Raw genomic sequence first — 13,939 nt, 5'->3', positions numbered from 1 at the left:
CCACCTGATCCACTCAAACTCTGGCTTTCCACCGACAGCCTCGAGAAAGGGAGAGCAGAGAGCTTCAATTTCAGGCTACATCACAGAATAGTTTACTTTGGAAGAGACCTTCAAGATCATCTACTCCGATCTCCCTACCATGGGCAGGGACACCTCCCAACCAGATCTGGCTGCTCAAGGTCTCATGCAGCCTGACCTTGAACACCCCCCAGGCAGAAGGCAGCCACAGCCACCCTGGGCAGCCCGTTCCAGAGTCTCATCACCCTCCTACTGAGGAACTACTCCCTCAGCTTCAGCCTAATCCTCCTCTCCCTCAGCTTCAAACCATTCCCCCCAACTTGGCCTGTCCCTAGGCACCCTCTCTGTATCTGAAGTGAGCAAAAAAAGCCTGCCCTTCCTAAAGTACCTCCTGGAGAGCACTACTGGGTTATGATTTCTTTGTGGATAGCAGAGAGAGGCATCTCTTGCCTCCCCGAACTGCTAAGTCTGTTTAATGGCACTGCTGACAGAGGCGCAGAGGAGCCCCCGCGCTGCTCTCCTCTCCTGCCCGGTGCCGTGAGATGCATTTGGGGATGCGTTTGCTCGGACCGTCCACAGCAGCACAGGGCAGCCTGAGGAGCTCTGCACTGACACCGCCGCTCAAGTTGTACCTTTAGTAAAGCTGCCGTGGCCCTGCCGGGCAATGGGAAGGCTGAATATTGCAGCAGAACCTCACCTCAGCTCGCTGATAAACTCTCGCAAACTTCAGAGTTTAAATAAGCTAAAGATGCGAGAGCTGATAGTAAGCCACAGGTATTTTAATGCAGCTTTAGCAGCAGCAGTTCCTTTCCACCAGCCCTGCCTCTCACAGGTTTTACCTCGGTACCTGCCCCAGACACCAGGTCCCAGTACCCAAGCCCCAGGGTATTAGAGCGCTCAGCGACCCCCGCCGCTCCTCTCCCTCCGCCCTGGAGCTGCCCAAAGCCCGACCGAGCGAGCACTGAGTCACTATTAGAGGCAACCCCCCCCCGCAGGACCCCCGTTCCCACGGCCTGGCTACTCGGAAGCGGCAAAGCTCGGCCCCTGCGCCAAGGAATCCTCTCAGCAAGGGTCCCCCACGCCGCAAGGTCCCCCCGGGGAGACAACCCCGGCCCCGATTCCGCTCCCACCCGCAGACAGAGAACTCCGAGCGCCCTACCCGGGCAATGCCCCGCCGTACCGGCGTCGGGATGACTCAGCGGCGGCCGCCGGGTCCGCGGCCCGCTGCCCCCCGCCCCACCGGGCCGCCCCACCGGCGCTGAGAGGAGGCGGACCGGAGCCTGAGTGAGAGCTGCGGGCAGCGCTACGACGGCCTGTTCCCTCGGCTCGGCTAGCCCGGCGGGGCGGCCTCTGCTTCCCTGCTCGCGTCCCCTCCGCCCGCTGGCGGCGAGCCCCGGCCGGCAGGACCGCGCCCGTGCTCACCCATCGCGGCTCCTCAGGCGGCGGCTCCCGGGCTGCGGCGGCCACAATATGGCGGGCGGGGGAGAGGGAGGGAGAGGGGAGCGGACGGCGGCCGGGACGGGACAAACCTGCTCCGTGCAGCCACCGCCACGCCCCCGCAGGCAGTGAGGGCGGGGCGGGGCCGCGCCCCCCGCTGAGGCCACGGCGCTCGGGTGCCCCCTGCCGGAGCGGCGGACCTGGCCCCGGCCCCGGCGTCCCCCATCGCTTACCTCCCCTTCTCTTGCGTCGTGCTCCTCACGGCCCGGCCCCTTGTGCCTCACCATCCGCATCCCATCCCTTCACGCCCTGTGCCCTCGTTCCGCTTCCCGCCTCCTCGTGTCCAGCCTCCTTTCGTCCCATCCCTCACGTCCCATCCCTCACACCTCATCCCCTCCCGCCCCGTCCCCACCGTGCTCCTTCTCATCCCATACCCCTCTGAAGCCAACAGACCACGCGTGGGTTCTGAGCTCAGAGACACTCAAAGATGTGCTTTAATTGTAAGATCTGTCCCCAGTTTCTGTCCGCAGCGGCTCTGGGGCTGGCTGCAGCGCGCATGGTGGCCACGGGAGGCTGCGAGGCCACACAGCAGTGCCAGGGCTGCACCACGACCCCCAGACGTGAGCACATCCTGCTGCAGAGCCACCTTCAAGCTGGCAGAGTTTGGCTTCACCACGCTGCTCTCCAGAGAGCCAAACCAGACCTCCTGCAGCAGCACAACCTCTGCAGCACCCCAAAAGCCATGGCTAGGGCGTGGGCATCATCCTCTACATCCTGCTCTGTGCCCACCTGCCCTTAGGTGATATGCCCAAGGTGCTGCAACAGGAGCAGGAAGGAGTCTCCATACCTGGGCATCCCCAAGGAATGCCAAACCCTCCTGAAAATGCTCCTGGAATGAGACATGATCCTGAGAGTCTCCATCAGGGGGATCAACAGGCACTCCTGGCTAACCCCTGGGGACTCATCCTGCCCTTCCCAGATGGCACAGGTGGTTTCCCAAGTGGTTCTAACTTAGGAAATCGGTGTTTTCCCTCTACCCTGCCCCTCAGGTGGTGGTGCCAGGCCCCTGGTTGGCAGAGACAAGGCCTGGTTCACACTTGGGTATTCTTATAGCTCACTCAAAGCCATCAGGAGTGGGGATGATGAGGGGACTGGAGCACTGCCTGGTGAGGAGAGGCTGAGGGATCTGGGGCTGCTTAGTCTGGAGAAGACTGAGAGGGGATCTAACAAACGTTTATAACTACCTGAGGGCTGGGGGTCAGGAGGGGGGGAAAGGCTCTGCTCACTGCTCCCTGGGACAGGACAAGCAGCAATGGATGGAAGCTGCAGCACAGGAGGTTCCAGCCCAACACAAGGGGGAACTTCTTGCCTGGAAGGGTCCCAGAGCCTGGCACAGGCTGCCCAGAGAGGTTGTGGAGTCTCCTTCTGTGGAGCCTTTCCAGGCCTGTCTGGATGTGTTCCTGTGTGCCCTGAGCTGGATTGTGTGGTGCTGCTCTGGCAGAGGGGTTAGACTGGATGAGCTCTTTGGGTCCTTTCCAACCCCTGCCATCCTGTCAGCCTGTGACACAAGCTCTGGGCAAGCTGGTGGAGTGCAGATCCACCTTCCCAAGGTTGGGAAACCTCCCACGAGGTTTGAAGGGCACTGAAGCAGCTGCCACACAACCCCCTCTTGAGGCAGCCATCCCCATCCTGCAAGCAAAGGAAACAAAAGGCACCCAACAGAGGCGGAGACTCTGTAGAATTCCTTTAATTGCTGTTAACTGCGAGTCTGTAAAAGGTTTGGAGAAAGTCAGAGTTACAAAACTACCAGCGGTTAGAATTGTTCCTGGTCTTCACCCCAGCTAGAAAAGGCTGAGGGAGATACAGAGTAGTTCAGAACAGAGAATATTGCACAGACAACCAAATGGTTAATTTGACTTCTAAAGAGAGAGGGGAAAAAAAAAGAAAACCCAAAAAGTGACATAGGTGAGAGCACTGCACCCTTGGGAGCTCAGCTGCAGCCCCAGGGACCTCAGCCACGACTCAACACCACCAACCCCAGAGGGAATGCAGCTCCCTCCCAGTGGCACCCTCACTGGTGGCACCTCCCACAACAGGTTTTGCAGCTACATTTGAGCCCAGAGCACGTTTCAGAGGCTTGGCTGGGCTCACCATGAACCAAGCAGAAGAGCTGCAGCTTGGTCCTCGTGGGGTTTGCAGGACAGAAATACTCTCATGTAAGTGCCTAAAGTCACCACTGCCACCAACCACCCCTGTGGGCAGCTGCATCTAAGAATCTCCCCAAAGGAGGGGGTGGTAGTGGGGGAACCAACCCCAAACCCCAACTTTTCCAAGGGCACCTAAGTGAATGCTATCCAAACTCAGGAGGAAATCCCCAGCCCCAACAAAGCAGCCCTGTGAGGGGCAGAAGGACAAAGGCAGCATGTATAAAACCACCACCCAAAAGGCCAGAGACAGCAGTGAGGGCCCTGCCACTCCATTAGCAACATCTGAGGAGCATCTTGTGGTGTTAGAAGGGAACTGCCCCCCAGATGAGAGGCCACAGGTCTGAAGGAAGCATTGCAAGCAGCCATGGGGGCTTAAGCAAAGGAACCCAAGTGAAGCTTGTGACCCTGGTGACTGTGGGGACAGGCAGGACAGGAGGGGGTCAGGTAAGGGGACAAAGTCTCAGCCAACAGGTACCACCCACGCTGTGGTGCTTTGCCTCCTCCTGGGCTGGGAGAGGGAAGGGCCAAGCCTCAGCAGCAAGGCAGAGGTTAAAGCGGTCAGTGGGTCAGACTGGGGCTTTGCAAGGGCTGAACTGGGCACCACAAAGGAGGCAGTGCTGTTCCCAGCGTGACCCAAAGCACTGCTGGCCCCAGGGAGTTCAAGTAAGAGCAAGCTACAAGCACTCTGTTGGGAGAGTTTAACCAGGAGTACACAAAGCCCAGCAGAAGGCAGCAGTGCAGGGGAAAGCAGCTGCCCTTAGAGAAAGCTTCCAAGATGAAAAGCCAGGCAGAAGCTCAGGGTTTGGCAGGGAGTTTGGCTCCTTCCAGCACGGCCCAGCTGTGAGTTAAAGCCACAAGCCAACTGCAAAGTGCAGCACAGCAGAAGGGGCTTTGGCTGCAGCACCTCCAGCCCTCGGCCTCACCCCGCGCAGGGAGGGCCTGGCGAGCAGCAGGAGCAGGGAGTGAGCAGCACAGAGCAGGAGTGAGCAGCCACAGCTTCCACCCAGCAGCTGCTGTGCTCTAGCTCGTGCACACACACACAAGCAGGCACAGCCAAGCAGGCAGACTGGTGGCACCAAGGAATCCTGCCAGCTGCCTGGCTGCCCAGCTCACCCCAGGGACCCCTCCTTGCGTCGCATCTGCCTCCACCCCAGGCGCTGGGGCAGTGGGTTTGGCTTGGCCCAGTCTCTAGGGCCTGCTGAGAAGGTGGGCTCCCTAGCAGCTAAGTGTGAGTGAACTCTTGCTTCCTCCTCCTCCTCCTCCTCCTCCTCCACGTCTGAAGGAGTCCCTTGAGTTGCCCACAGGATTTAGCAGGAATGAAAACTCTTCCAGCCTGGCTTGCAGTCCCCAGCACAGTCACACACAAAGGAACAGCTGGTCCCTGGTACCTCACATTCGATGGTGAAATGAGCCTGTGACACACACTGGAAGCAGTTCCTCTATTCCCAGTCTTCCCACTCTTCATCTTCCAGCTGCAAACGAGAGGAACAACATCCCTCAGCTTGTGCAACTCAACAGCCACCTACAGCAGAGCCTCCCTTCCTCCCACCCTGGGCACCCAACTCTGCACAGAGCCTGACATATCCTTATGCTCTCACACCCTCACCACAGCGACCTGCTCCCTGAGGAGCTTGCAGACTCATCCTCTCTAAGCGTGCCCAGACAGCCTCTCTCTGCTCCAGCCAACACCCACAGTTCCCAGGGTGAGATCCCAAGCTCACCCCCATCCTCCACGAGCAAGTCACTCTTTTGAGCTGCTCCAGGAAGGCAGCTGCTTGCTGCAAGTGCAGCCTTGGGGCTGGGGGGGTGTGCAGCCTGAAGAGGAGGCTCAGGGCAGAGCTCATTGCTGTCTACAGTTAGCTGAAGAGAGGCTGTAGCCAGGTGGGATTGGTCTCTTCTGCCAGGCAACCAGCAACAGAACAAGGGGACAGAGTCTCAAGCTGTGCCAGGGCAGGTCTAGGCTGGATGTTAGGAGGAAGTTGTTGGCAGAGAGAGTGATTGGCATTGGAATGGGCTGCCCAGGGAGGTGGTGGAGTGGCTGTGGCTGGAGGTGTTGAAGCCAAGCCTGGCTGGGGCACTTAGTGCCATGGTGTGGTAGGTTGGGCAGGGCTGGGTGCTAGGTTGGGCTGGCTGAGCTTGGAGCTCTCTTCCAACCTGCTTGATTCTGTGATTTATTAACATCAAAATTTCTCTGGAGCTTATTAATCAGCTTCGTGTGCCCGGTAGGTATTTACACGAGGGGTTTTTACAACAGAGCAGTAAACAGTCTAGGGGAAAAAAAAGAACTTGGAAATCAAGGGAAAGAAACAGAAAAATGTTGGTAGGCGAGAGGCGCAGTACCGAGTTTGGCCGCAAGAGGGAGCGCTCGCACCCACTAAGACTGAGCAGAGTTTGATCCGAATTAAACCGCAGAGAAAAGCAGCCAAAAAACACTGCTGAAGGGAAAAGTATCGACCTAAAGAACTGTGGTGGGTTAGGAAATTCCACCCCACCCCAAATAAAATTTCCCAGACTAGCTCAGACGGCTTGGAAGTAAGATCAAGCTCTATTTTACAGCACAGCTAAACTGACAAGCACATATACAAAGTCTCTTCACAGGTGTTTGTAATTATGTATAATTCAGAGACAATACAGAAATCAAATCCTTCCTCCTGGCCAAAGAACGCCCAGAAGGAGCCAACACTACTTTCTTCCCTCCCCAAATGGAAAACCAGCAAGGCTCACGAGTTATCAGCAAAAGGTTAGCACATGATGTGGAGGAGTCAAGAGAGGTGAAGAACAGCAACAGAGCCCAAGAGCCAAGAGAGAGAAATTGTTCCTATGCTGTCATTTTACCCCTCTCAGCAAATCAAAGACTGACAGAGACCTTATCATCATTATTCTTTTTCAACCAATGCCCTTCTCTTTCAGTCTATATTCAAAACAGTCTCCAGAAGGTTCCTCTCCTGTTTGTAATTTAGAATCAAAATAGAGCATCAAGCCCTTAAAGCTACATCTTCTCCAGCTCTCCAACGTTGCTGGGTCCTCAAGAGGGAGTCATCTCCTCCAGCTGCCTACCGTTGCTGGGTCCAAAGAGGGAGTCATCTTCTTCAGCTCACCATCACTGCTGGATTCCAAGCAGGAGACATCTCCTCCAGCTGCCTACCATTGCTGGGTCCCAAGAGGGACTCATCTTTTTCAACTGGCTACCACTGCTGGGTCCCTCCCAAGAGGCAGTCATCTTCTCCAGCTCCCCATCCTTGCTGGGTCCCAAGAGGGAGTCATTTCCAGCTGCCTACCATTGCTGACTCCCATGAGGGAGTCATCTTCTCCAGCTCTCTATCCTTGCTGGGTCTCCCAAGAGGGAGTCCTCCTCTCCACCCTGCTGCTGCTGCTGTGTCTCTGGGCAGCTGTATCCTGTGACACATTTGGTCCACTTTGGCTGTCATTTCTGCTGATCTCGGGCAGGTGATGGACAAAGCCTTGGAATGAGCTCTGTGATGGCTCAGACACCCTGGGATGCATCTCCCAAGCCACGCGGTGAGGCTCGGCAGTGCCATGCCTGGAGCCGAGGGCACAACCAACACGTCCTTGGCTATTAGCAGCTCACCATCTTGTGCCCCTCTAGGAGATGCCAATTTAAGGTCTGTGCCCTTAAGGCCCTGCCCAAGGGACTGTGGCTCGGGCAGCATGCGATAAGAAGATGCAGAGGGCACAGCTCCAGGTCACTTCTGTTATCTCGGGCGTGCCACGCACAGAGTCTTTGAACCAGCCCTGTGATGGCTCAGACATCTTGGGAGGAACCCATGGACCCATCTGGTTCACAGGAAAATTCTCCCTGCAATTCCTTCTGCAGACAATGCCCATCCCTGGAACCACTCCAGGCCAGGTGGTTTGGTGCTCTGAGCAACCTGCTGTAGCTGCTGATGTCCCTGCTGACGGCAGGGGGGTTGGGCTGGATGAACTGTAAGGGTCCAACCCAAACCATTCCATGACTCCATTCCCTTCCCAGCCAGCAGCACTCACATCTCACTGCCATGTGCAGCCCAGTGGGCTCTGGCAGCACGGCTGGAAGTGGAGCTCACACTGAGGGAGTCAACCCTCTTCCTCTGGGGTACTGTGGTCTCCCTTCACCACCCAGAGGAACCACCCAGCAATGGTAGAGCTCATGCAGCACCAACCCAAGGAGCTACTGATGGGTTTCTGGCAGCAACCTTCACGCCTGTGTGAGGGAGCAGCTCCCCACAACTCACCTCCCCAGACACTTCCACCTTCGACAGCGCCAACTGCACCTCCTCCTCAGTCATGTCCAAATCAAAGTCCTTCTCCCAGTCCTCACTGATATCAGTGCTGGAGCCTGCAACCACAAACACCACAACTGACTCTACCAGAGCTACATAAGCTCTCCAGATGTTCTGGCCAGGGCACACAGCTGTCCAACCTGGCCCCTCCTGCAACTGAGGAGGTTCAGACCTCCCCCAGCCTGCCCAAGGGGAGGAAGCCTCTCCAGTTCCCAAAAGCAGGCTGCCAAGTGGAGGAGCTGGATGCTGAAACATGTCCTGCTCTGGCCTGGGAGAGCCAGGATGTGTCATGTGTCAGTCCCAGGGAAAACACAACAGATGACAGCAGTGACTCAGTCGTGCAGAGCAGCAGCAGGGACACTGCTTGGCATGACCACATTCCCTCCACAAGCCACAGCCTCACCCTAGCACCCAGCAGGCCAAGGACCAAAGGCCTGCTCTGTTCAGCCAGGTTTCTGGTCTACCTTCACTCAGCTCATACTTAGCCACCTCTTTGATTCTTGGGTTGCTTCCAGTGGCTTTATAACCCTAAAACCATCAAAACTATTATTCTGGGAGAGCCTCTGCCAAGGGCAGAAGCCCCTGCAAGGAAAGGTTTGTAACCAGTATCAGAGCCACAACATGACTCTCCTCAGGGTCCTGGAAGAGTCTCACCCTCTGTTCCCCCAAAGGACCACAGCAACAAGGCTCAGGAGAGGGCTCAGGCCACAGCCAGCCATGGCATCAGCCTGCTGAGTGCAGACTGTCCCCACCTGAGGTGACACCTCCAGCTCAGCCCAGCAGCATAAGGCTTGGCTTCCACTCTAGCTTTGGCCATCAGACAGCCTTGGGATCCAGCCTTCCTGGATGATTTTGGCAAGTCCCTTTTCTCCTCCTCCATCCTCACAAATTCAGGCCCTCTGCCCACACCTGCCGTGCCCAGCAGAAGGCTTCCAGGCCTTGTGCTGGCCCCACACCCACCTTTCTTGCCATTGTTGGAGGGAGTGGATTTCCCACTGTCTGAGTTCAGCTCAAAGACTCGAAGATCCGTTGGTCCTTCCTCTTTCAGAGTCTCTGTTCTGCCCTGGGCTCTGCTCTCCACTCCTCTGAGCTCTGTAACAGCTGCTGGCTCTGAGGATTCTGCTGACTGCCGAGCAGGTGCAGAAGGGTGACCAAGTTCTGAGGGCTTTGGCAGGGAGCTCTGCTCTTCTGAGGTGGCCTCCAGCAGCCTCTGGCAGAGGTCTCTGGTCCCAGCTGGTTGTGCTCCAGTCTGTAGCTGCGCAGCAGGCACAGAGGCAGGGTTTGCAATCTGAGTCACAAGGGAGACGCTTTCACTGCTCTCAGAGGGGCTCCCCTCTGCTGGGGCTGGCTCTGCAGGGAGGACAGCCCAGCCTTCCTCTGAGGGCCTCTTGGGAGCAGTGGGGTGGCTTCCCTCCAGGGCTGCAGGGGCAGATTCGTTCTCTGCTGCTTCTGGCAATTGGACCTTTGCACAAGGCAGGGGGGACATGCCCAAGAGCTCCTCTGTAGAAGGCAGAAGAGAAGGGAGAGATGTTTCAGCAAGTGCAGCAGCAGCTGACGGTGCAGCAGGGCTAGCTGCAGCTGGGCTGGGAGCTGAATCTGTGGGGATGAGGAGGAGCCACCACCCTCTCTGAGACCTTCCAAGGTCTACACGTGAGCCCTCCCACAGATCCCCACGCATCCTGACCCACCTTCATCCTCTTCCCAGCCTGGCTCTTCTTGGTGAATGCTCTGCTCTGCTCGCTGCTTCAGAGCCTCCCTCCGGGCTTCATCCTGCAGGGAATTTGCTGTCAGCAGCTGCTCACCTCCCCAGCCCTTTCCTACCCCAGGCACTGCAGCATCACTGACAACAAGGTCACAAAGAAGGCAGCCAGATCCCTGCTTTTCCAGTAAGAGTACCTTGGAATCACAGAATTGTTTTCCTTGACAAAGACCTTTAAGTCCAATCACTCACTAACTCTTACCAAGGCTGGTGCTAAACCATGGCCCTTGGCACCACATCTCTGCCTCTCTGAAACACCTCTAGGGATGGGCATTTAACCACTTTGCTGGGCAGCCTGTGCCAGTCTTTGACAGCCCTTTCAGTGAAGAAGTTTCTTCTAAAGCCCAACTTCTACCTCCCCTGCAGCCACTCCCTCTCATCCTGTCACTTGCTCCTTGGGAGGAGAGACCAACCCCAGCCTGGGTTCAGCCTCCTTTTGCTGAGCCCAGAAGTCTTCCCTCAGCCTCCCTTTCTCCAGGCTGAACAACCCCAGCTCCCTCAGCCTCTCCTCACAAGACCTGTTCTCCAGACTCCATTTAATCTGCACCAGAGAGGTGCCTGGCACCTCCTGACCCACCTGCTCCAGGCGATGCACTTTGTAGAAGTAGCGCTGCCAGAACTCCGCATGGGAAACAGCCACTGGGACCTGGACGTGGGAGACACCAAGAGGCAGTCCAGAGGGAGGGCTGTGCTTGCTGCCTCACTCTCCTCCCCTCCTCTCCTCTCCCCTCCCCAGCAGTGATTCTCACCACCTGTGCAAGGCACCTGCATTTCAGGTGCTCAGGCTTAGGACCGAGCTGGCAGAGGCTCTGCCACATGTCAACTACAGAGGAGCTCCTGTTGCAGCCCCGTGACAAAGCAGGGAAGAACACAACCTGCTGTGCCAGTTTACCACACAACCAGAGTCCTTTCCACCACCAACAGCATGGTCCAAACTCAGGACTTCCTTGCACCATAGCCCAACTCAGAAGCTGCCTGCTAAAGGAGCTGGGCAGGGCCTCACCATTTTGGTGTAGAGAGCCCGGATGGAAGGGCTGGTTGCCAGCAGCTCAGCAATCTCCCCTTTCTTCTCCTCCAGGTCAAAGTGGGAGAGCCAGGCCTCAAGCAGCTCAGCAGGACCTGCAGAGGACAAGCAGAGAGCTAACAGCCTTTGGCACAAACAAGGCAGGAACAACTTTAGGAAGCTTCATTGGAAAGATGCTACAGACCAGAGCAGAGCAGCTGGGGTTAGCAAGGGGCAATAAAGGAGGGAGAGAAGGCTGAGCCCACCCAGTGCCAGTTTACACTGGGCAGGTAAACTCCTAGGCTAAGCTAGTCCCCAGTGCCATAGGCAGGCCTCTCCACAGTCAAGCTGTGAGTATTTCAGCCCCCATCCCCCACCCCTTACCATCAGGCTCGTTGCAGTAAGTGGCTGGGTCTGACTGGAGGCTGTAGAGGCGAGCCTGGAGGAGACAGCACAAAGGGCAGAGCTGTCAGTGGAGAGGCAGCAGCAAAGGCTGAGAGGACAGGAGCTGGGGTTCTGCACCCCAGGAGAAGCTCTGGGAAGGGGGCACTGACCTTGGCACTGTCGTAGGGCTCGGTGGTCCCTGTGGGCGTTGCCATCAGCGTGATGACGTCGCAGTCAATGGTCTTGTCCGGAGAGGGAGCAAATGTGTCTGAGATGACCCCCAGGAAGTCAGAGATCCCCTTCCTCACCTTTTCAGTTGCACCTGAGGAACCTTCTGTCCTCTGGAACAGCAAAAGCAGCACAGTGTTAAGGAGCAGTGGCTGCAGCAGCAGGACAAGTCTCAGTCTTCTCTGGGTAGGTTCCTTTAAGGCAGCAGAGATCTCTGCCCACAAAAAGTGCCAAGGAGGTGGCTGTGTGGCCAGGGCTGGGCTAGGAGAAGGGTGTGGTGGTAGGCACTGGCCCCAGGTGATAGTGAGGTGGGCAGGCCTTAACAGGCTTGTGGGGAGCTGAGCCTAGGCTTGGTAGGGAAGGACAGAGGCAGGCCTGGGGACTGGCTGGTCTGGGATTTGGGCTGTGACAGCAGCAGAAGTGCAGGGTTAAAGCTTGGGAAGCAATCCATTACGGCACTACAGTGACACAGACCATAGAGAGAGGGAAGGCCCTGGGAGCTTTCCTCCAGCTAGGGCCAGAGGTTCCTCCCCACCACAGCACAGAAATCCCCCACACAGCAAGGAAACCTCACACAGTGCTCAGCAGCAAATCTGCACCGGGCAGGAGGCTCAGGGTCACACACTGGGGGTGCTGAAAGGATCAGGTCCCTGGAGGCAGGCACAGCCTACTCACACCTCCCCTTGCTCTCTCTCACAATGAACCCAGCCCTCCTGGCTCCTGTACTCACTGCCAGCTTGTCCTTCACCACGCTGGCTGTGGCAGCAATGGTGCAGGCTGTGTCATGCTGCACCACCTGAGTGAACTCCGCCAGGTCCCGCTTCATGAATTCCAAAGCTTCTGTGGACTGTGAGGAGACAGCAGAGAGATTGTGCAACCTTTTCACTCTGCAGCAAAGCCAAAGGCACCCTGGGAACACCTGACACGTTAGAAAGGGTAAGGTGCAACAGACTTGAACCCAGGTGTGCCCTTACCCAGACTGGTGCAACAGGTAAGGTTGTGACAATCAGCATCACAGAGCAGTGGGGGTTGGAAGGAACCTGTGGGGATCACCCAGTCTGGCCCAGGGTTGGAAGGGACCTGTGGGGATCACTCAGTCTGACCCAGGGTTGGAAGGGACCTCTGGGATCACCCAGTCTGGCCCAGGGTTGGAAGGGACCTCTGGGATCACCCAGTCTGACCCAGGGTTGGAAGGGACCTCTGGGATCACCCAGTCTGGCTCAGGGTTGGAAGGGACCTCGGGGATCACCCAGTGTGACCCAGGGTTGGAAGGGACCTCTGGGATCACCCAGTCCAATCCCCACGGTGAGGAGGGGGCACAAACCCACGCACAGAGAATGCCCCCAGGGACAGCCACGCCCGAAGCACGGCACTGAGGTGACTCTTCAGGAGAAGAACAGGACAGGGCAGGAAAAGCCTCGTCCCGAGTTCTGTGTACAATTAACGTCCCGAGTGGTGCCTCAGGCAGGAAATCACACACCGGAAAGCAATGCTCTGCCTGCTCAGGTGGTGATGTGCTCACCAGCAGAACCCGACACGGACCGCGGCAGAGATCCACCGAGTTACAACAAACAGAGCCGAGCTCGCCCTGCGAGCACAGATCGGTCCCTCTGCCGCGGCCCCGGGCTGCGCCCCTGCTGGGTACGGAGCAGGCAGCAAGGGCAGGCTTTGGGGGCAGTAAGGGCAGGCTTTGGGGGCAGCAAGGGCAGGCTTTGGGGGCAGCAAGGGCAGGCTTTGGGGGCAGCAAGGGCAGGCTTTGGGGGCAGCAAGGGCAGGCTTTGGGAGCAGCAAGGGCAGGTTTTGGGAGCAGCAAGGGCAGGCTTTGGAGGCAGCAAGGGCAGGCTTTGGGAGCAGCAAAGCCACTCCAGGCTGCCGCTGCTAAGGCCTCGTCCCGGTTCCCACCACAGCCCACAGGGAGAACGCTGCAGCACTTGGCACGGGGCCGGGCAGCGGGTCCCGGAGGGCTGCCCCACAGCCTCACCCAGTCCCACCTCCTCCTACCTTCTCCTTGACAGCCTGGTAGCTCTGCTGCAGCCAGCTCCGCCACCAGCCCGCGTCCTCCCTGCGGAGACACCAGCGTCAGGCACCCCTCTGCGGCAGCCCCGCCAGGGCCGCACCCACCGCCCGGGTCCCGCCGCGCCGCCCCTCGCGGCCGGGCCTCTCCCGCCGCCTCGAAGCCCAAGCCCGACCCCGACTCGGCCCCCAGCGGCCCCCCGGGCCCGGCCGCCGCCGAGCGCACTGCACTCACCCCTCCGCCATCTTGGCGGCTGACGTCACCGACCCGCACCGACCCCTCACCCCGCGGGCCCCGCCCCCGACGGCGGCTACTTCCGTAACGTCACTTCCTGCCCCGCCTGCCTGGGGCGGCCGGCGGTACGGTGGCCGGGAGGGGGCGGCCGGGAGGGGGCGGCCGGGAGGGGGCGGCCGGGAGGGGGCGGCCGGGAGGGGGCGGCCGGGAGGGGGCGGCCGGGAGGGGGCGGCCGGCAGCGATCGAGGAGGTGGCTGCGGATGGTGAGCGTGCTCCGGGGGCGCCGGGGTGTGGAGGGGAGAAGCCGCCTGGGAGCGGAGCAGTGAGGGGCCGTGGGGAGGTCGCGGGGCCGTGGCCGCTCCGACGCCTCTCGTT

The 13,939-nt window shown here is 58.6% G+C and overlaps 2 protein-coding genes across 3 annotated transcripts in view; both read right to left on the bottom strand.

The window, feature by feature from the left end:
- Window positions 1–1,548, bottom strand: part of KPNA6 (karyopherin subunit alpha 6) — a 28,641-nt gene extending 27,093 nt beyond the window's left edge. Inside the window, exon 1 of one of the 2 annotated variants that reach the window (XM_064172376.1) lies at window positions 1,441–1,548. In XM_064172376.1, the coding sequence (XP_064028446.1) occupies window positions 1,441–1,444 (4 nt within the window). In that variant the 5' untranslated portion in view covers window positions 1,445–1,548. Of the gene's footprint in view, window positions 1–1,198; window positions 1,218–1,440 lie in introns of those variants that run through there. The other variant, XM_064172379.1, reaches the window with a different exon arrangement.
- A 2,474-nt stretch (window positions 1,549–4,022) lies between these two features.
- On the bottom strand, window positions 4,023–13,602 carry BSDC1 (BSD domain containing 1). Its single transcript, XM_064172945.1, has 11 exons — window positions 13,565–13,602; window positions 13,318–13,378; window positions 12,047–12,163; window positions 11,259–11,429; window positions 11,089–11,143; window positions 10,705–10,820; window positions 10,279–10,347; window positions 9,631–9,712; window positions 8,903–9,442; window positions 7,895–7,998; window positions 4,023–5,134 (listed from the first exon to the last, which is right to left on the bottom strand). Exons 1-11 carry the CDS (start codon window positions 13,573–13,575, stop codon window positions 5,102–5,104), a joined length of 1,359 nt encoding a protein of 452 aa, XP_064029015.1. The 5' UTR covers window positions 13,576–13,602; the 3' UTR covers window positions 4,023–5,101.
- Between the last annotated feature and the right edge of the window lie 337 nt (window positions 13,603–13,939).

Source organism: Pogoniulus pusillus, chromosome 37 (genome assembly GCF_015220805.1).
Source record: "Pogoniulus pusillus isolate bPogPus1 chromosome 37, bPogPus1.pri, whole genome shotgun sequence".
NCBI classification, from domain to species: Eukaryota; Metazoa; Chordata; class Aves; order Piciformes; family Lybiidae; genus Pogoniulus; species Pogoniulus pusillus.
Note: the sequence above shows the minus strand (reverse complement) of the source record. Positions and strands in the feature narration are given on the sequence as shown.